The sequence below is a fragment of the Carcharhinus amblyrhynchos genome, chromosome 9 (genome assembly GCF_965287045.1).
Source record: "Carcharhinus amblyrhynchos chromosome 9, sCarAmb.v2.hapA, whole genome shotgun sequence".
NCBI classification, from domain to species: domain Eukaryota; kingdom Metazoa; phylum Chordata; class Chondrichthyes; order Carcharhiniformes; family Carcharhinidae; genus Carcharhinus; species Carcharhinus amblyrhynchos.
The window spans coordinates 17746080-17766379 of NC_137332.1; the positions used below are offsets into that span (position 1 = coordinate 17746080).

At 42.5% G+C, this 20300-nt stretch overlaps 1 protein-coding gene across 5 annotated transcripts in view; it reads right to left on the reverse strand.

The window, feature by feature from the left end:
• Nucleotides 1–936: 936 nt before the first annotated feature.
• LOC145347622 (rho GTPase-activating protein 29-like) overlaps nucleotides 937–20300 on the reverse strand; it is a 115464-nt gene continuing 96100 nt past the window's right edge. For 3 of the 5 annotated variants that reach the window (XM_080195257.1, XM_080195258.1, XM_080195261.1), the window contains 5 exons: nucleotides 20120–20257; nucleotides 19796–20028; nucleotides 10197–10506; nucleotides 5167–5275; nucleotides 938–3414 (listed from right to left, as the gene is read on the reverse strand). In XM_080195257.1, the coding sequence (XP_080051383.1) occupies nucleotides 2510–3414; nucleotides 5167–5275; nucleotides 10197–10506; nucleotides 19796–20028; nucleotides 20120–20257 (1695 nt within the window). In that variant the 3' untranslated portion in view covers nucleotides 938–2509. Of the gene's footprint in view, nucleotides 3415–5166; nucleotides 5276–10196; nucleotides 10507–19795; nucleotides 20029–20119; nucleotides 20258–20300 lie in introns of all 5 variants that reach the window. The other 2 variants (XM_080195259.1, XM_080195260.1) reach the window with 1 other exon arrangement.

Here is a 20300-nt window from a genome sequence, read left to right on the forward strand (position 1 = left end):
AACCGACCATTGAAAGGTTCATTCACCTCTGGCAGGAATTTCTGGTCCTAGGGAAGGTAGAACTGGAAAATCATGCCCAGGTGGCACAGTGGTTAGCACTGCTGTCTTACAGTGCTAGGGACCTGGGTTTGATTCCTGGCTTGGGCCACTGTCTGTGCGGAGTCTCCACTTTCTCCCATGTCTTTGTGGGTTTCTTCGGGTGCTTTGGTTTCCTCCCACAGTCTGAAAGACGTGCTGGTTAGGTGCATTGGCCATTCTAAATTCTCAGTCACCGTACTCAAACAAATGCCAGAGTATGCGACTAGGGGATTTTCACAGTAACTTCACTGCAGTGTTAACGTGAGCCTACTTGTGACAATAATAAACTTTAAAAACTAAAAAGTGATTAAGGAATAAATATTGGCCAAAAATCAGGGATGTCTCTCCTTATCTTTTTAAGGATAGTGAAATCAGATCTTTTACATCACGTGAGGGGGTACACTTGGGATTTAACATTTCATTCAAAAGACGGCGCCTTTGACAGTGCACACCCCTCAGTGCTGTATTGGAGTGTTAGCCTTGATTTTAATGCAGAAGTTCTGGAGTGGGACTTGAACCTGCAAGCTTTTGACTCAGATGAGAGGTGTAATAAAGATGAGAGTTATAACAATTAAGCCACAGATAACAGGAAAGACACACACTGGAGTATCTTCAGCCTAGCTCTAATAACAGATAAAGAACAAGGTTCAAGTATCACTATTTGGCAAGGAATGATCACGTAGAGATACAAATACATCTTTTCATTACATCCCCAGACTGAAATTCTGACATGCAGGCATCCATTTTTGAAAGATTACATCAGCTTAGCCAGGAATTCTCCCATCTCCACACATCCAAACCCGGAACAAAAACTTAGCCAATGTGTTCGAGGCACATGGCATTCTCCATATCATTGAGCTTTGTTTTCACCAAGAAGCATTCCATGAAATAAAAACATTTATTATAATCTAGTGCCATACAAGGAGGCTATAGTTCAGAATTTCCAATACTGCAATATAGTAGAATGATTAGTACAGAAAAAAGCAATTCATCTTCATTCTGCAATTACCACCAGCATTTCCACTGTCCAAAAATAGCTTGTGTCAACTGTAAAAAACGCGAGACATTTTAACACATATACCACATCAAAACGTTCACATAATGTTTAAGTAACCATATTTCATCTTTCCTTCTTTAGAGATCGTCATAAGATTGCAGGTCACCCATCTGAAGGAACACTGAAAACAGTGCATCACTGGTCAAATGTCTTATAAAACACTGCAACATTCTTGGGAGTAGTTATTATCAACAATGCCAGTTTACACTGAAATTTCCTAAGGCTTAACTAATCCACTTAAAAGCATGACCAATTCAACAAAAACCAGAAAAGTTCATAATTGTCTTATATGATTGTGTCCAGTTAGTTTACATAAATGTAACATTTATAGAATATACATATATATAAAACCTAAATTTTAATAAATTACATAAGGCAACTTTCAAAGGGTTAAGACTTTTCAACTCATTACATTTCATATACAAGAATTAATATATTTGCTTTAACATAGCTTAGTGTCTCATGTAAAAAGTAATGTAAACAAAAACATACATGCAACAAAAGTAACATATATAAATAAGAAACTGAAGCACAAATTTAAAGGTAATGTCCCAATTCATATTTTAAGATGCAGAGTCCCAATGAGTATATCAGTTTGGTCATTGACTGGACCACAAACATCAACATAAAGTGGAGACTACAGCCGGGATTTTCCTGACTTGCTATGGCGAGACTCGCAGTGAGTGTCATGGCGGGCCAGCCAACCATCCGTTGGCTTTCGGCAGGACCGGACGATCGGGGGTAGGGACTGGAGCCGGAAAATCCCACCCTGCAAGTTTTGCACTTTGGAAGTCTCTCTGTTTATTATATGTAGATAAAATATTAATATGGAAACATTTCAGGACTTTGCACGTTAAGGAACATGCCTTATGGCTTGTTTGTGCAACATTTGAAGATTGCTATAGTAAGTTTTGATTGCACAATTAAGAATGGCAGCGAAGGAGGCAAAGCACATAAGACTTTGGATGAATACAAAAAAAATTCTATACCTATACTCATATTACTATTGCCATTAAGTATGACTATTAGTTGTACTGTGCCACGTATTTAGCAGTTATCTTATTGGATAAACATGCACTTCGACTGGTACATGACTTCAGAATTTAAAATCAACAAATTTAGAACTCAATATTAATATCGCAGATCAACTGTTTGAGCTTTTGTTAGAAAATTAGGGTAGTTACAGAAAAATGAAAATTGTGACACACTTATGTTGATATATAGCTACCTAGAGGAACTTCCAGGTGCAAATTGTTTTGTGTTCCAGATTATGTTATGGCACGGTTTCCTCAATTTAGAAAAATAAAACATTTCTCAATTTGATGAAAAGGTAACTTGGGAGATTAACACTTTAACAGTTCAGGTAATTGTCCTTTAAACAAAATGGGCTTCTCTGTATTCAAAGTCTGGTGGAATGCGTTTATTTCGCAGTCTTTGAAATGTCAGTTTATGTTCTCCTTGGGCTTCTTTGGCTGGAGTTGGTGGATTCTCCATTTTCTTTGTTACACCATTTTCATTATCTTCTACAGGATTAAATGTTCCATTGCCGCCTTGTACAGAATCAGAGCAATCAGTTAATGCTACAACAGGTTTGGACAAAGAGTCTCCAGAATGCTTGACTGTTTTGGAGGGAGGTTTGTAAAAAGTGTCAGGTGGAGGTTGCAAGGTTCTTGGAGGACGAAATACATAAAGGGAGTGATGTTCTGATGAATTTCCATCAGTCTTTGTGGTCCTTATTGGCTTAACAGTCACCGTATATGGCTTATTAGGAAGTAAACTACTTGCAAAACTATTACCAGCACTATAGTTGAGGGGCGGAGTGGAAGAACTGTCAATGGTTTTGTTTTCTGAAGCAGCATTTGCCATAATCATTGCTGTCTTCTGAGTTATGTCATAACATTTATACTGTTTGTCCCAGGTTCTACGTAATGACTGGGCATCATAGTAAGAATATCTGCAGCACGTAGGTGCACGAGACGTAAATTTCATCTCTGGGATTTCCTCAATAATAGGGCTCCTTTCATTGTTTGTGTTGCTGTATCCTTTTGAATTTCTGTCATTCAGGGAGTACGAAATCATGCTTTCAGGAACAGGCAAGCTCGCAGGTCTCGGAATAACTGGTTTCAACCTGGGAGGTCGCATATTGACTTTAACATGTTGTTGGCTAGTTTTGTCAACCAATGATGACTTGTTATTCTTGGGCACGTCTGATTTTTGAGGATTTTGTAGTCCTTTTCGCAATTCAACAGAATCTTCTGCATTGAAAGACACATTTGGACCTGAAATATTATATAATTTATACTGTTATAAGTTCTCAAAGTAGTGATTCAATAAAGCTAAACAAACATATGCATGAATTTAAATGTTCAATAATCAAGGTCCAGAGTCTATATTTGATGACAAGCAAAGTATTATTCCCTCATTGCTGTGATGGGATTGCCAAACGTACTAAAATCTTAAGTGGGGTTCAAACCCGTGATTTATGAGTGAGAATGCTTCCAGAAAGTTAATCTTCACATTTAGTGTATGATTTACTTTCTGGAAACATTACACATTAACTAACTGTGAAACAATCTTATAGCAAACATGGTTTGGCAGCATCAGTGGATAGACAAACACTAAGGGGGTGATCTTACTGGCTCATCACGCTGGTTGATCAGCATGGCAAACCAGTAAGATTGACGCAAGGAGAAAGATCATGCTCACTTGGGAAGGACAAGAGGCTGATTTGAATATTCATTTGTCAATTTCAATATAGTTAGCAAATCCTGCAATTGTCTGGGCTCACTTACCCTCACCTGCTCACTGGTCGAGATCCTCACTGATGAGGATCACATATGGAATTTATCAATGGAGACTCGACATGATGGTCTCATCGGTGGGATCAGAAGCCAATTGAAGCCCCCCTGGGTGGTTAGGGGCAGGGCCATGCAGTGCCAGCTTGGCACTCTGGCAGTGTCCATCAGACACGGGGGATGGGGGGGGGGGGGGGGGGGGGGGAGGTGGGAGGGGTGGCAGCGGCAGGGGAAAGATGACAGATCTCCCAGTGCACTGTACTCCCACACAGTGGGAGATTGGGGCGGCTGCACAATTGCACTTTATAAGACTCCTGTCAGGCCTCATTTGGAGAACTGTGCGCAGTTCTGGTCGCCTCACTATAGGAAGGATGTAGAAGCTATTGAAAGGGTACAGAGGAGATTTACAAGGATGTTGCCTGGACTGGGAAGCATGCCTTATGAAGTTAGGTTGAGGGAGCTGGGACTCTTTTCCCTGGAGAGACGAAGGTTGAGAGGCGACCTGATAGAAGTTTATAAAATGTTGAGTGGAATGGATAGGGTGGATTCTCGGAGGCTATTTCCCCGGGTTGAAATGGTCGCTACGAGAGGATACAGATTGAAGGTGCGGGGAGGCAAGTACATAAGTGATGTTAGGGGTAAGTTTTTCACTCAGAGGGTGGTGAGTGAATCGGCTGCCGTCAGTGGTGGTGGAGGCGAACTCGCTGGGGTCTTTTAAAAGACTTCTGGATGAGTATATGGAATTTAATGGGATTGGGGGTTATAGATAGGTCTATTGATTGGTAGGTGTTGATGTGATCGGCGCAACTCGTGGGCCGAAGGGCCTGTTTGTACTGTAGTGTTCTATGTTCTATGCACCCTTACTGGGAAGCTGGCTGCTGAGCTGTATGACCAGGCTCTATGCACTCCCTTTACTGGCAAGAATCACATTTTGCCTCAGATTTTCCCTCCAAGTGCCATATGAATATGTGTGGGAGCTCACCCAAAAAAAAAAGGGCACAATTCTCTCCTGTTTTCACACTTGAACAGCACATAGAATTCTTTTGGCAAGATTGCTCCCTTGATGTTTCTGATCAATCACCTTTCATCAGAACTGGTAAAATTTAGAAGAAACATAATTTCTAACTATTTCCAGCTCTGGTGAAAAGTCACTGATCTGAAACATTAATTCTGCTTCTTGGCCCACAGGTGAGTATATTCAACACTTACTAGCATCTGCAGTATTTTGCTACAAACCTGATTCATTGCTGCTTCTTTTCCATTTTGCATCCTTCTCCTCATTTAGGATCTCACTGGAAAATGCCATTTCTGAAGATTCCCTTTCAATTCCTGACAATCTAAAACCCTGCCAATGTAAAATAATGTTAATTTGCAAATTAAGGTGGTAATAAAGCAATATACCAAAACATTGCACCTTTATTTTTACCTTAACTGTGTCACAGCAAATACTTAAAACATTTGAGGAATCAGTGCATGTTTTAGTTTGTACAGTTAATGGTATGTAATTGACAGGACATATGGAGTGCTCACATAGTTAATGACACACATGACATGTAGTGACCAAATTTTTATGGATTGTGGAAGCTATTTATGAAACCACTGTCGAGTTAAACTAAAAACAGACCCCATTTAGCAATGGGATTTGTATTCTCCAGAATTGATTAGAATAAACCACAAGGAGAATTAAGAAAGATTATTTTCTTTCTTATTTCCGCTGTCTCATCACCATCCTTTTTTGCTCCAGCCATACATTATTTATATATATTTGACATACTGGAGTGACAGGATTATTTCACGTAATCTGCTTCAATAGTGGCAATTACATCTATACCATAAATTCTTTATCACCCCCATTCCAGGCTCTCTTCAGCCTTGCCTTTGCCAATTCTCTTTTTCTTCCTCTTCAATATTCACCTTCATCACCCAGTCCCATCCCATAAGTGCTCTGAACAGTAATTTAAAATGCGTTCAAATTATTATAGGCAGAAGGGAAAAAAGGCAAATTCTCAGAAGCACCACTTTCTGTAGCAATCTTCAACTGGATCATCTTCTTTGTTAAGTTGGGTAGCATGGTCAGTGCAGGCTTGGAGGGCTGAAGGACCTGTTCTTGCACTGTAATTTTCTTTGCTCCTTGGATAGCCTAAGGGGACTTTGTGATGAGTAGCTGAAATTATTTTTCAGGAATCATTGTTCAGTTCATTTCTATTAAGTTTAGCTTGTTGCTTAATTAACAGGGGCATCACAGGACACCTCAGTCTCTTCTAATGCATACTGGTGCCATTTGAGAATCTCAAATATCTGCGTCTTGGGCAATCACATGCAAAAGAAGTCTTGTCAACTGGAGGAGCTTGAGCTTTAGGAACAGCTAATGTCACTGCAGTGCATCTATGAGGCTGAGAACTACACGGACAGCTCTGGAGATGGTCATCCTGCATCTTAAGAGTTTGTGGGTAGAGGAAGGAATAGGTAACAGGTACAGAGATAAGGAGGATCAGGCAGGTTGTGCAAGAGACCCCAAGTGCACCATGTTATCTGATATTCAGTTTTGACACTCGTGAGGGCAATAGTTTATGTGACGTGTACAGCCAAGGTCAAACTCATCGTGCCATCAATGGCTTAGCTAGAGAGGCTGGAGTTGAGCTGGAACATCAGAAAAGCAACAGTATTAGAGGATTCAACATTTAAGAGAGCAGGAATTAAGTGCTGCAGGTGTAATTCCAGGATGTTATGTTGCAGTCCTGGTGCCAGTGGACAAGGATATCACCGAGTCGATTTAGAGTACTGAGAGGGAGCATGAGAAGGCGAATAGCCAGATTACACCTTTGTTATCAGTAACAATGATATAGATATGAAGAATGTTTTGGTCCTGCAGATAGATTTAAGAGACCTAGGAAAGAAATTATAACATAGAATCTCAAATGTTGGTAATATCTGCATTACTCCAGGTGACATCCACTAGTGAGTACAGAAATAGACGAATAGTGCAAATAAACGGCCTCAGCTATTTACCATTTATATAGATGATCTGGAGGAGGGAACCGAGTGTAGGGTGTCGAAATTTGCTGATGACACCAAGATTGGGGGAAAGGCAAATTGTGCGGAGGGTGTGGAGAGTCTGCAGAAGGATCTAGATAGGCTGGGCGAATGGGCCAGGAAATGGCAAATGGAATTTAATGTTGGCAAGTGTGAGGTGGTCCACTTTGGTAGGAAGAATGGTAGGAAGGACTATTACTTACGGGGCGAAAAACTGCAGCAGGCGACGGTGCAGAGGGACCTCGGGGTCCTTGTGCATGAGTCGCAAAAACCCAGCCTGCAGGTGCAGCAGGTGGTCAGGAAGGCGAATGGGATGCTGGCCTTCATAGCGAGGGGGATTGAATATAAAAGTAGGGAGGTCTTGCTGCAGCTGTATAGGGCATTGGTGAGGCCGCAGCTGGAGTACTGTGTGCAGTTTTGGGCGCCGCACCTGCGCAAGGATATTTTGGCCTTGGAGGGAGTGCAGAGGAGGTTTACTAGGCTGATACCGGAGTTGAGGGGGTTGAGCTATGAGGAGAGGCTGAATAAACTAGGCTTGTACTCGTTAGAGTTTAGAAGAATGAGGGGAGATCTCATTGAGACGTATAAGATGATGAATGGGATGGATAGGATAGAGGTGGAAAGACTCTTCCCGCTCAAAAAAGACAGTAGGACTAGGGGGCACAGCCTCAAGATAAAGGGGGGGCGGTTCAGAACGGAGTTGAGGAGGAACTTCTTCACTCAAAGGGTGGTGAATCTCTGGAATTCTCTGCCCGTTGAAGTGGTGGAGGCTGCCTCGCTAAATATTTTTAAGACGCGGGTTGATGGGTTTTTGATAAGAGAGGGGATTAAGGGTTATGGGGAGAGGGCGGGAAAGTGGAACTGAGCCACGACAGATCAGCCATGATCTTATTGAATGGCGGGGCAGGCTCGAAGGGCCAGATGGCCTACTCCTGCTCCTATTTCTTATAAATGCATGGCCAGAGAGATGGTGCACGAGCAGGAATGGGAGGTTTTTAGATGTTTAGATCATTGGAACTAGTTCCGGGGCTGATTAAACCTACATAAACAAAATGGGTTGGACCTCAGCAGGGCTGTGACCAATAACAGAAAAGTACCTGTGAGGGAGTTTAAACTAGCATGCAGTGTATGGGCCTGAGCATAGATTCAGAAGAAGCAAAGCTGGAAAAGGCAGCAAATCAATAAGTATGGAGGTTGGAGAAAAAGCTAAAAAAAATTGACAGGAGTTGATCAGTGAAATCGTTACTTATTTCAATGCAAAGAATCATAGAATTCTTACAGTGCAGAAGGAGGCCATTCAGCCCATCGAGTCTGCACCAACTACAATCCCACCCAGGCCCTATTCCTGTAATCCCACATATTTACCCTGCTAATCCCCTGACATTAGGTCAATTTAGCATGGCTAATCAACCTAACCCGCACATCTTTGGACTGTGGGAGGAAACCGGAGCACCCGGAAGAGATCCACGAGTACATGGGGAGAATGTGCAAACTCCACAGAGTGATCCAAGCTGGGAATCAAACCCAGGTCCCTGGCACTGAGAGGTAATGGTGCTAACCACTGTGCCACCCCCAAAGAGTTGAGTGAATAAGGCAGATGATCTTAGGGCACAGATAAGTGCTTTGAAATATGATATCATAGCTATTCTTGAAACATGGCTTACAGCAGGTAGACAGGAATGCCAACTCTATATTTCTGAGTAGGGATTTCAGGTGGGCTACAGATTATGCAAAAACTGATTGTGTAGTTGATAATGAAAAAGAAATCTGTTGACTGCATAACTTATCAACGAATTAGTCAGGTGGACAGAAATGTACTAAACGGAATTCAACCTGGGGAAATGTGAGGTAATACATTTGGAGACAGCTAACAAGGCAAGAGAATACACAATAAATGGAATACAGAAACAGAGGGACTTTGGATTACATGCGCACATTTCCCTGAAGGTAGCAAGACAGGTATGCAAGGTGGTAAACAAGATACTTTCTTTCAGTTTTCAAGGCCTAGAGTATAAAGAGCAAGGAGGTTAAGCTAGACCTATATAATACACTAGCTAGGCCACAGCTAGGGTACTGAATACAATTCTTCTCATCACATTAAAGTAAGGATATTATTGTACTAAAGAACCAGAGATTTATAAAGACATTGCCATGGCTGGAGAGTTTTAGCTAAGAGAAAAGATTGGATAATCCAAGAATATTTTCTTTAGAACAGAGAAATTGAAGTGAGATTTAAGTAAGATATGCAAATTCACGATAGGTCTCAACAGACTGGATAGGAAGGACCTATTTCCCTTAGCAGAAAGGTCAATAATCGTGGGTATGGATTTGAAGTATTTGGCAGAAAGACTAGAGGGTGAAGAAGATCAGGAACTCACTCCCTGAAAGAGCAGTTGAGGTAGAAACACTCATTGCATTTAAAAACCCTTGGATATGCACTTGAAATGCTGTAACTGACATAAGAACATAAGAAATAGGAGCAAGAGTAGGCCATCTAGCCCTTCGAGCCTGCTCCGCCATTCAATAAGATCATGGCTGATCTGAAGTGGATCAGTTCCACTTTCCCGCTTTCTCCCCATTACCCTTAATTCTTGTCTGTCAAAAACCTATCTACCCATGACTTAAATATATTTAGCAAGGTAGCCTCCACCACTTCAAAGGGCAGAGAATTCCAGAGATTCACCACCCTTTGAGTGAAGAAGTTCCTCCTCAACTCCAATCTAAACTGTGCACCCCCTCCCCTCCTATCTTGACGTTGTGCCCTCTAGTCCTGCTATCCTTTCTAAGTGGGAAGAATCTCTCTACCTCTACCCTATTAATCCCCTTCATTATCTTATACGTCTCTATAAGATCCCCCCTCATCCTCCTAAACTCCAACGAGTGTAGACCCAGTCTATTTAGTCTCTCTTCAGAGTCCAACCCCCTCATCTCCGGTATCAGCCTAGTGAACCTCCTCCGCACTCCCTCCAAGGCCAATATGTCCTTCCGCAAATGCAGCGACCAAAACTGCACACAATACTCCAGCTGCGGCCTCACCAGTACTCTGTACGTTGCAGCAAGACCTCCCTACTTTTATATTCTAAGGCTATAGAACAAGAAATGGAAAGTAGAATTAGGCTGAATGTTCATTTTTTTGGTTGACATGGACATGATGTGCCAAGAGGCTTTTTTCTGTATCTTATAATTTCTATGCTTCATTTGTAATCATTTTTCTAATGTTAACTAGCACTTACCTCTTTGCTAGTTATTGGGTGATCTTTGTTTTGTGTCAAACCTTCTTCCTGTAATAAAGACACAATCTTGTCTTTCTCACCAATTAATAAATTTTCAGTTTCTGATGGTGATGATGGAGTCAGCGTAGAAGCAAATATTTTTTCATAGTGGGTTATGAATAGCTCCACCATTTGAGCCTGATATGGATAATCAACAAGAGAAGATAATGATGCAGTTGCGTCTGTTTGCCTTGGCCGAATGAGGGTTGGTCCAAAAATAATTCCAAGGTTGCTGGCTGACATTTTATTTTCTTCTTCCTTCTCTGCCACTCTGGAATAAAAGTTAAATGTTTAAATTATGTGGCAGGCTGCTTATCAATTATAAAGGTTAAAAAAAAATCACTTCTGTTAACCTCATTAACAAGCTATCCTTGGAATGACACAGAATTGTCTTAGCTACCTAACCTCTCTCTTTTGTAAAGGGTGGGAAATTCAGGATGATAGAGAATCAGACTGCCATTTTAATAATAGTTAGTATTCTAATTCCTATACCTTTGAGGTAAAGTCACAGTGCTTTTAAAATATTTAATTGGCTAAAAGAATCACTGCAAGTACGACTTTAAAAATGATGAGAAGATTTAGGAAATAATGAGAAACAATTCCCAGTGTCAGTAAGGACAGTAACCAGAAGACAGACTTAAGGCAATTAATAAAAGGACAAAGATGCCACTTGGAGAAAAAATATACAGCAAGCTGTCATGAGCTAGAATGAATAGCCTGAAGAGTGTGGTGGAAGCTGATTCAATTGTAATTTTTACTTACAGAACTGGATAAATATTTGAAAGTGAAAAAATTCTTACGTTTTAGGGAAAGGTCAGAGGAGTAGGACTATCTTCAATAACTTTTGAAAAGCCAGGCTAATAAGCTTCACCTGCTGTATCATTTTACTGTACAATACAGTGCCTTACTGATGGAGGATAATTTACAAATTAAAATTCCTCTTTATTTATAAGAGCAAAAACTGTAGGTGCTGGAAATCTGAAATAACAATAGAAAATGCTGAAAAGACTCAGCAAGTCTGGCAGCATCTGGGGACAGAGCAACAGAATGAATGTTGAGTCTGTATGACTCTTTTTCAGCTCTGACAGTTTCATTCTATTTCTTTTTCCACAGATGCTGCCAGACTTGCTGAGTCTTCCCAACATTTGTTTTCATTCCCTTCCTATTTAGTTATATTCCATATATTAAAAATAATTAACTCACCGGGGAACATTTTAACAATGATGATAGAATAGTTAGCAAAGTTGGTTACAAATAAGATGTTGATCAATAGAAGGCCAGCACTGCTGGCAATGTGACTTATCTTTATTCTATAATTCACTGCATGCTATACCAACTGAGGAAGAAGAAAGAGGGCAATCTTGGAAGAGATAAAACTTTTACAGTCAGTTTCAATTGATAAGTCTGAAGAGTATTTTTGAAGATCAATAAAATAATCTATGCGACTACTCTGTGGATCTATGAACTGAAATTAGGCGAAGAGGTTGTGTTCAGCTTTGTTAACATTCTGCCTGCCAAAGTATGGAATTTGAATCAGCTCTGGATGATGACCATCCAACATCTTGTTGACAATATCTGAAGAGTTCAGCTTGTATTGATAGCCGTTCCAAAAAATATAACTGAAGTCAGAACAATGTCATAAAAATGATAAAATCCAAAAGCATGAGGGAAAAATTCTGAAGAACAAATAAGATTAAACTCATTGAGGGCTACGGCTGATAGAAAAAAAATCAGAACCCAGAGCCAAGTCATTTGAATTAAACATTTGAAGTTGAGTGCAACATTATAAGTCAATGTAATAGGAACTGACATAGATTCGAGGTCCATTTCTGTTAATATACTTTTCATGTCTGGTTACAATTACAGAAGAAGGAGATATCTGAAATCTTTGAAGGAAACTTCTCCAAACAATAAAGTGGCTATGAAGTCATACATCAGACCTGCAGTAAACATTCAGATTGATTTACCAGGAGGCTTTTAACAATTGTTGCTAGCACAATCTGAAGTATCCCATAAAACTGAAAATGCATCAGCAAATATCGAGAAGTCCTTCCAATCACAAGTAACTGCAGTATTCAAATGAATTTGAGACAAGATGGAATCTGAGTTGCAAAGCAGAATAGTAATGGACTTGTGCTGAGCACACTGGAACAGAAAAATGAGTAAGCCAAGTATTAATCACAGGGACTTGGCTGCAAGAGGATCAGGGCTGGGATCTAAATATCCAAGAATCTGTGTCCTATTGGAAGGACAGGCAGATGGGCAAAGGGGACAGGGTTGCATTGTTAGTAAGGAATGCAGTTAAATCGATAGCAAGAAATGATATAGGGTCAGAAGGCATAGAATCTCTGTGATAGAGTTGAGGTATTGCAAAGATAAAAAAGATCCTGGTGGGAGTTATGCACAGGCCCCCTAGCAGTAGTCAGGATGTGGGGCAGAAAAATCAGGAAATAGAAAAGGCAACATAAAAAAGGCAATAATACAATAATCATGGGGGACTTCAATATGCAGGTAAACTGGGGAAGTCAGGTAGGTAGTGGATTCCAAGGAAAAGAAGAATTTGTGGAATGTGTAAGAGATGGTTTTTTGGAGCAGTTTGTGACAGAGCCTACTAGGAACAGGAAATTCTGGATTTGGTGATGTATAATGGAGTAGACTTAATTAGGGAGCTTAAGTGAAGGAACCCTTAGGCAGCAGTGACCAAAATATAATAGAATTTATCCTGCAGTTTGAGGGAGAAGCTGGGAGTCAAATGTAACGGTATTACAATTAAACAAAGGTAACTACAAAGACATGAGGTAGGAGCTGGCCAGAGTTGATTGGAAAGGGAGCCTAGCAGGGAAGATAGTGGAACAGCAATGGCAGGAGTTTGAGTGTTATTCGGGAGGCACAACCGAAACTCATCCCAAGGAGGAGGAAACATGCTAAGGGGAGGATGAGGCATCCATGGCTGACAAGGGAAGTCAAGGACAGCATAAAAACAAAAGAAAAAGCATACAAAATGGCAAGGATTATTGGGAAGCTAGAGGATTGGGAAGCCTTTAAAAGCGAGCAGAGGACAACTAAAAGAGCAATAACGGGAGAAGTGTAAGTTAGCTAGTAATATAAAAGAAGAGGTTTTTTTCAATATATAAAAAGGTAAGAAGGGGGCAAAATTAACGATTGGACCATTGGAAAATGAAGCTGGAGAAGTAATAATAGGAAATAAAGCAATGGCAGAGGAACTGAATAGTTACTTTGCATCAATCTTCACAGTGGAAGACACCAGTGGGATGCCAGAGCCCCAGGAGAGTCAGTAGGCACAGCTGACAGTAGTGGCCATCACTAAGGAGAAGGTTCAGGGGAAACGGAAATGTCTGAAGGTGGAGAGATCACTGGACCAGATAGACTAGACCCAGGGTTCTAAAAGAGATAGCTGAGGAAATTGTGGAGGCATTGGAGGTGACCTTTCAGTAATCACTGGAGGCAGGGAGGATACCAGAGGACTGGAAAGTAGCTAATATAACACCGCTGTTTAAGAAGGGAGGGAGGCAGCAGACGGGAAATTATAGGCTGGTTAAGCTGACTTCAGTCATTGGCAAGATTTAAGAGTCCATTATTAAAGATGAGATCACAGAGTACTTGGAAGTGCATGATAAAGCAGGACTGAGTCAGCACGGCTTTGTCAAGGGAAGGTCATGTCTGACAAATCTGTTAGAGTTCTTTGAGGAGGTAACAAGGAAGTTAGATAAAGGAGAACCAGTGGGTGTGATTTATTTAGATTTCCAGAAGGCCTTTGACAAGGTGCCACATAGGAGATTGTTAAATAAGTTAAGAGCCCATGGTGTTAAGGGTAAGATCCAGGCATGGATAAAGGATTGGCTGACTGGCAGAAGGCACAGAGGGGATAAAGGGGTCTTCTTCAGGTTGGCAGGTGGTGACTAGTGGTGTGCCTCAGGGGTCAGTTCTGGGATCAGAACTTTTCACAACATACATCAACGATTTGGAAGAAGGAATTGAACGCACCGTTGCTAACTTTGCAGATGATACAAAGATATGTAGAGGGACTGGTAGTATTGAGAAAGCAGGAGGGCTGCAGAAGGATTTGGATAGTTTAGGAGAATGGACAAAGAAGTGGCAGATGAAATACAATGTGGAAAAGTGTGAGGTTATGCACTTTGGAAGGAGGAATGGAGACACAGACTATTTTCTAAATGGGAAAATGCTTAGGACTCAGAAACACAAGATACTTGGGAGTCATTGTTCAAGATTCTCTTAAGGTTAACGTGCAGGTTCGCTTAACAGTTAGGAAGGCAATGCAATGTTGGCATTCATGTCGAGAGGGCTAGAATACAAGAACAGGGATGTACTTCTGAGGCTGTATAAGACTCTGGTCAGAACCCATTTGGAGTACTGTGAGCAGTTTTGGGCCCCATATCTAAGGAAGGATGTGCTGGCCTTGGAAAGGATCTGACAACACCAGGTTTAAGTCTAACCGATTTATTTGATTGTAATCTCACAAGCTTTCGGGGTTTGCCTCTTTGTCAGGTGAATGGAAAGTACTGGCCTCAGACAGAGCATATAACAGCACAGACAGTTTACAGAATACTAATTTAGAATAGTAATCAGTAATCTGTAAACTGTCTGTGCTGTTATATGCTCTGTCTGAGGCCAGGACTCTCCATTCACCTGACAAAGAGGCAAACCTAGAAAGCTTGTGAGTTTACTATCAAATAAATCGGTTGGACTTAAACCTGGTGTTGTCAGGCTTCTTACTGTGTTTACCCCAGTCCAACGCTGGCATCTCCACATCTTGGAAAGGGTTCACAGGAAGTTCACAAGAATGATCCCTGGAATGAACAGCTTGTCACATGAGGGACTCTTGGTCTGTACTCACTGGAGTTTAGAAGGATGAGGGGGATCTTATTGAAACTTATTGAAAGGATATTGTGAGGCCTGGATAGAGTGGTAGAAAGGATGTTTCCACTCGTAGGAAAAACTAGAATTGGGGCACAACCTCCGGGTAAAGGGACAATCCTTTAAAATGGAGATGAGGAGGATTTTCTTCAGCCAGAGACATGAATCTATGGAATTCTTTTCCTGTGGAGGCCAGGTCATTGGGTGTCTTTAAGATAGAGGTAGATAGGTTTTTGATTAATAAAGGAATCAGGGGTTATAGGGGAAAGGCAGGAAAATGGGGATGAGAAAAAGGAAAATCAGCCATGATTGACTGGCGGAGCAGACTTGATGGGCCAAGTAGCCTAATTCTGGTCCTATGGTCTTATTAATGCCACCTCAAACATATAAAATGTCCAGCTTGGATGGATAAATGCAGATCTGAGTCCAATGTTACTTACTTCCCAATTGACACCATTTTCAGCAAGTGATGTCATCACCAATAGCAAGGTAAATCATAGGGGTACATTACATTTAAGTTATTCAAGGCCTCAGCCATTTCCCCATCCCCTACCACTAAGTCCCCCCTCTCATCCTCTAAGGGTCCAACGTTCACCCTAGCCAGCCTCTTCCTTTCTATATATTTATAAAAACTCCTGCTATCCTTTTTTATATTAAGCGCTAGCCCAGCTTCATAGTTTCTCCTACCCTTCTTTATCAACTTCTTTGTTGACATTTAAACCTCTCCCAATCCTCTTCTCACCCACTACTCTTAGCTACTCAATGCCTCCACTTTTAATTTAATACTTTCCTTCACCTCCTTCGTTATCCATGGCTTATTACCTCTCCTCCTACGGTCCTTTTTAACCATCGGAATAAATTTCTGCTGAGCACCAAGAAAGATCTCCTTAAAGATCCTCCACTGCTCCTCAGCAGACCTACCTTCCAACGCGCACCCCCAGTCAACATTCGCCAATTCTTCTCTCATCCTACCGTACTCCCCTCTGTTCAAACAAAGGACGCATGTCCGGGAACCCACTTTCTCCTCCTCCATCTGCACCAGAAACTCCACCATACAATGATCACTCTCCCCAAGAGGACCCTTCACCGCAAGGTCCCTAATTCTACCCGCCTCGTTACATAACACCAGATCCAAGATAGCTCGCTCCCTCGTCGGCTCCAACACTCACTGTTCAAGGAAACTATCCCGGCAGCATTCCAAGAACAACTCCTCGAGCCCACCTCGTCCAACATAGGTCAGCCAATCAATATGTAGATTGAGATCCCCCATAATTATCGCCGTTCCATTCCTGCAAGCCGCACTTACTTGCGCGTTAACAGCCCGCCCCACCTCCAGATCATTATTTGGGGGCCTATAGACGACAGCCACCAGCGTCTTCCTCCCTTTGCTGTTCCTAATCTCCACCCACAACGATTCCACTTTCTGCTCTTTGGTTCCTATATCATCCCTTGCTACCACCCTGATGCTATCCTTAATCAGCAGAGCTACGCACCCCCCTTTTACCTCCCGCCTATCCTTCCTAAACACTTGATACCCCTGGACATTCAGCTCCCAGTCCCTGTCACCTTGCAGCCACGTCTCTGTAATGGCCACCAGATCATATCCATTTATGCTGATCTGCGCCACCAGCTCATCCACTTTACTTCGAATGCTTCGTGCATTTAGATAAAGTGCCTTCATCCCAGCCTTCACCTGGACCCTATTTGCCAGAACGCCACCAACCATACTCACACCCCCTACTCCCTTTATTATTGGGACATCCTCAGCCTCTTCCCTTACCTGTACCCTCTCCTTAACTTTAGACCCCGTAATGTCACCTACCCTCGCACCCTCCTCCCCCCAATTAGTTTAAAGCCCTACCTACAGTCCTATTTACACGATTCGCCAGGACTCTGGTCCCAGCATGGTTCAGACCAACCCCATCCCACCCGAACAGGTCCCACCTACCCCAATACTGATGCCAATGCCCCATAAATTCAAACTCATTCCTCCCACACCAATCCCTGAGCCACCCATTCACTTCCTTAATCTTATCAACCCTACGCCCGTCTGCACACGGTTCAGGTAGTAATCCAGAGATAACCACTTTTTAATTCCATTCCCAGCTTTTCATACTCCCTCCCCAGATCCTCAGTTTGCATTTTGCCTACGTCGTTGGCACCCACATGTACTACAATGACCAGATTCTCACCCTCCCACTCCAGGTTCCTCTGCAGCCCGGATGTGACATCCTGGACCCGAGCACTAGGCAGACAACACACCCTTCTGTGCACTTTGTCATTGTGACACAGGACAGTGTCAATACCCTTAACCCCTCTATCCCCAATTACGACTATGTTCCTTATCACCTTCTCTTTGCCTATATCCTGCGTCTGCATCACTGTACTGTGAGCAGTTTGCTCACCAACCTCACCTCCCTGGTTCTCGTCCAGACTGGAAGCAAGAACCTCAAGCCGTGGATAACGAAGGAGGTGAAGGAAAGTGTTAAATTAAAAGCGGAGGCGTTTAGAGTAGCTAAGAGTGGTGGGCGAGAAGATTGGGAAAGGTTTAAATGTCAACAAAGACTGACAAAGAAGTTGATAAAGAAGGGTAGGAGAAACTATGAAGCTGGGCTAGCGCTTAATATAAAAAAAGGATAGCAAGAGTTTTTATAAATATATAAAAAGGAAGAGGCTGGCTAGGGTGAACGTTGGACCCTTAGAGGATGAGAGGGGGGACTTATTGGTAGGGGATGGGGAAATGGCTGAGGCCTTGAATAACTTTTTTGTTTCGGTCTTCACGGAGGAGGACGTGAATAATTTGCCGGGTGTTAGCGATGGAAAGATGGTAGGACTGGAGGGTCTCAATGACATTATTGTTACTAGAGACGCGGTGCTCGACAGACTGGAGGGACTGATTGTGGACAAGTCCCCAGGACCGGACGGAATGCATCCAAGGGTTCTGAAAGACATGGCGGAGGTGACAGTGGATGCCTTGGTGGTTATTTTCCAAACGTCGCTGGATTCCGGGGAAGTGCCAGAAGATTGGAAAACGGCTAATGTTACGCCGTTGTTTAAGACGGGTGGCAGGAATTATAGGCTGGTTAGTTTAACGTCTGTTGTAGGTAAAATGTTAGAATCCGTCATCAAGGAGGAAATAGCGAGGCATCTTGAGGGGAATTGCTTGATAGAGCAGACGCAGCACGGTTTCGTTAAGGGGAAGACGTGTCTGACAAATTTATTGGAGTTCTATGAGGATGTGTCTAGGGCAGTGGATAGAGGAGAGCCGGTGGATGTGGTCTTTCTTGATTTTCAGAAGGCGTTTTGACAAGGTACCTCACAAGAGGTTATTGCAGAAGGTAAGGGGGCATGGAGTTGGGGGTAAGGTGTTAGCGTGGATAGAGGATTGGCTGTCTAATAAGAGGCAGAGAGTGGGGATCAATGGGTGCTATTCGGATTGGCGGTTGGTGACTAGTGGAGTGCCCCAGGGATCGGTTCTGGGGCCTCAGCTATTTACCATTTATATAGATAATCTGGAGGAGGGAACCGAGTGTATGGTGTCGAAATTTGCTGATGACACAAAGATTGGTGGAACGGCAAATTGCGCGGAGGGTGTGGAGAGTCTGCAGAAGGACCTAGATAGGCTAGGCGAATGGGCCAGGAACTGACAAATGGAATTTAATGTTGGCAAGTGCGAGGTGGTCCACTTTGGTAGGAATAATGGTAGGAAGGACTATTACTTACGTGGCGAAAAACTGCAGCAGGCGACGGTGCAGAGGGACCTCGGGGTCCTTGTGCATGAGTCGCAAAAACCCAGCTTGCAGGTGCAGCAGGTGGTCAGGAAGGCGAATGGGATGCTGGCCTTCATAGCGAGGGGGATTGAATATAAAAGTAGGGAGGTCTTGCTGCAGCTGTATAGGGCACTGGTGAGGCCGCAGCTGGAGTACTGTGTGCAGTTTTGGTCGCCGCACTTATGCAAGGATATTTTGGCCTTGGAGGGAGTGCAGAGGAGGTTTACTAGGCTGATGCCGGGGTTGAGAGGGTTGAGCTATGAGGAGAGGCTGAATAAACTAGGTTTGTACTCGTTAGAGTTTAGAAGAATGAGGGGAGATCTCATTGAGACATATAAGATGATGAATGGGATGGATAGGATAGAGGTGGAGAGACTCTTCCTGCTCAGAAAGGACAGTAGGACTAGGGGGCATAACCTCAAGATAAAGGGTGGGGGCGGTTTAGAACGGAGTTGAGGAGGAACTTCTTCACTCAAAGGGTGGTGAATCTCTGGAATTCTCTGCCCATTGAAGTGGTGGAGGCTGCCTCGCTAAATATTTTTAAGACGCGGGTTGATGGGTTTTTGATAAGCGAGGGGATTAAGGGTTATGGGGAGAGGGCGGGAATGTGGAACTGAGCCACGACAGATCAGCCATGATCTTGTTGAATGGTGGGGCAGGCTCGAAGGGCTAGATGGCCTACTCCTGCTCCTATTTCTTATGTTCTTAAACCTTGCAGTCAATTACAAAACACTCAAATGAAGGGAAAGAATAGATTACACACAACCTCACAGCAGGATTTTTAAACCAGTGAATGAATGTAAAAGAGAGACATGGGAGGGGAGGAACAGCAATGTTCAAAGATTTCCACGTACTACTATTGTCAAATGTCCAAATATTTTTTCTCTCACTTACCTGTGGAGATGGCTCATGAGGTACTGCAAAGTATTATAATTGGCTTGAGGCAGCTGCCGGAGTAGGTCTTGGACCTTAAAAAGAATTCTCTCCATTCCTAAGTCGGTTGACCATTTTTTATGTACTGTCATGCTGTTTGGTTTCCCATCATTTTCATCACTAATATTATGGCTTTCCTTGGCCAAGCCAATAAATTGATTGTAAAAACGGAATGGTAGCAATGGCTCTGGCAGCTATTGGACAATAAACAGGTGATTACATTCTGATATTACGGATCAGATTTTAAAATCAATCTTTACAGAGTTTTATCGCACGTGGGTTTACCTGACGGAGGAACAGTTTTAGCACATTGCTGATATCATGAGCATACAAGTCTGAGAGTTCCACTAGATCCTTTCCATTTTCGAAAGCCTGGCACAGCTTTTCAACTCGTGATTTTGCTCCATTCACCCGATAAATACCCTTGAACAGACAAAACTCAGTAAGTCAATTAACATTTTTCATT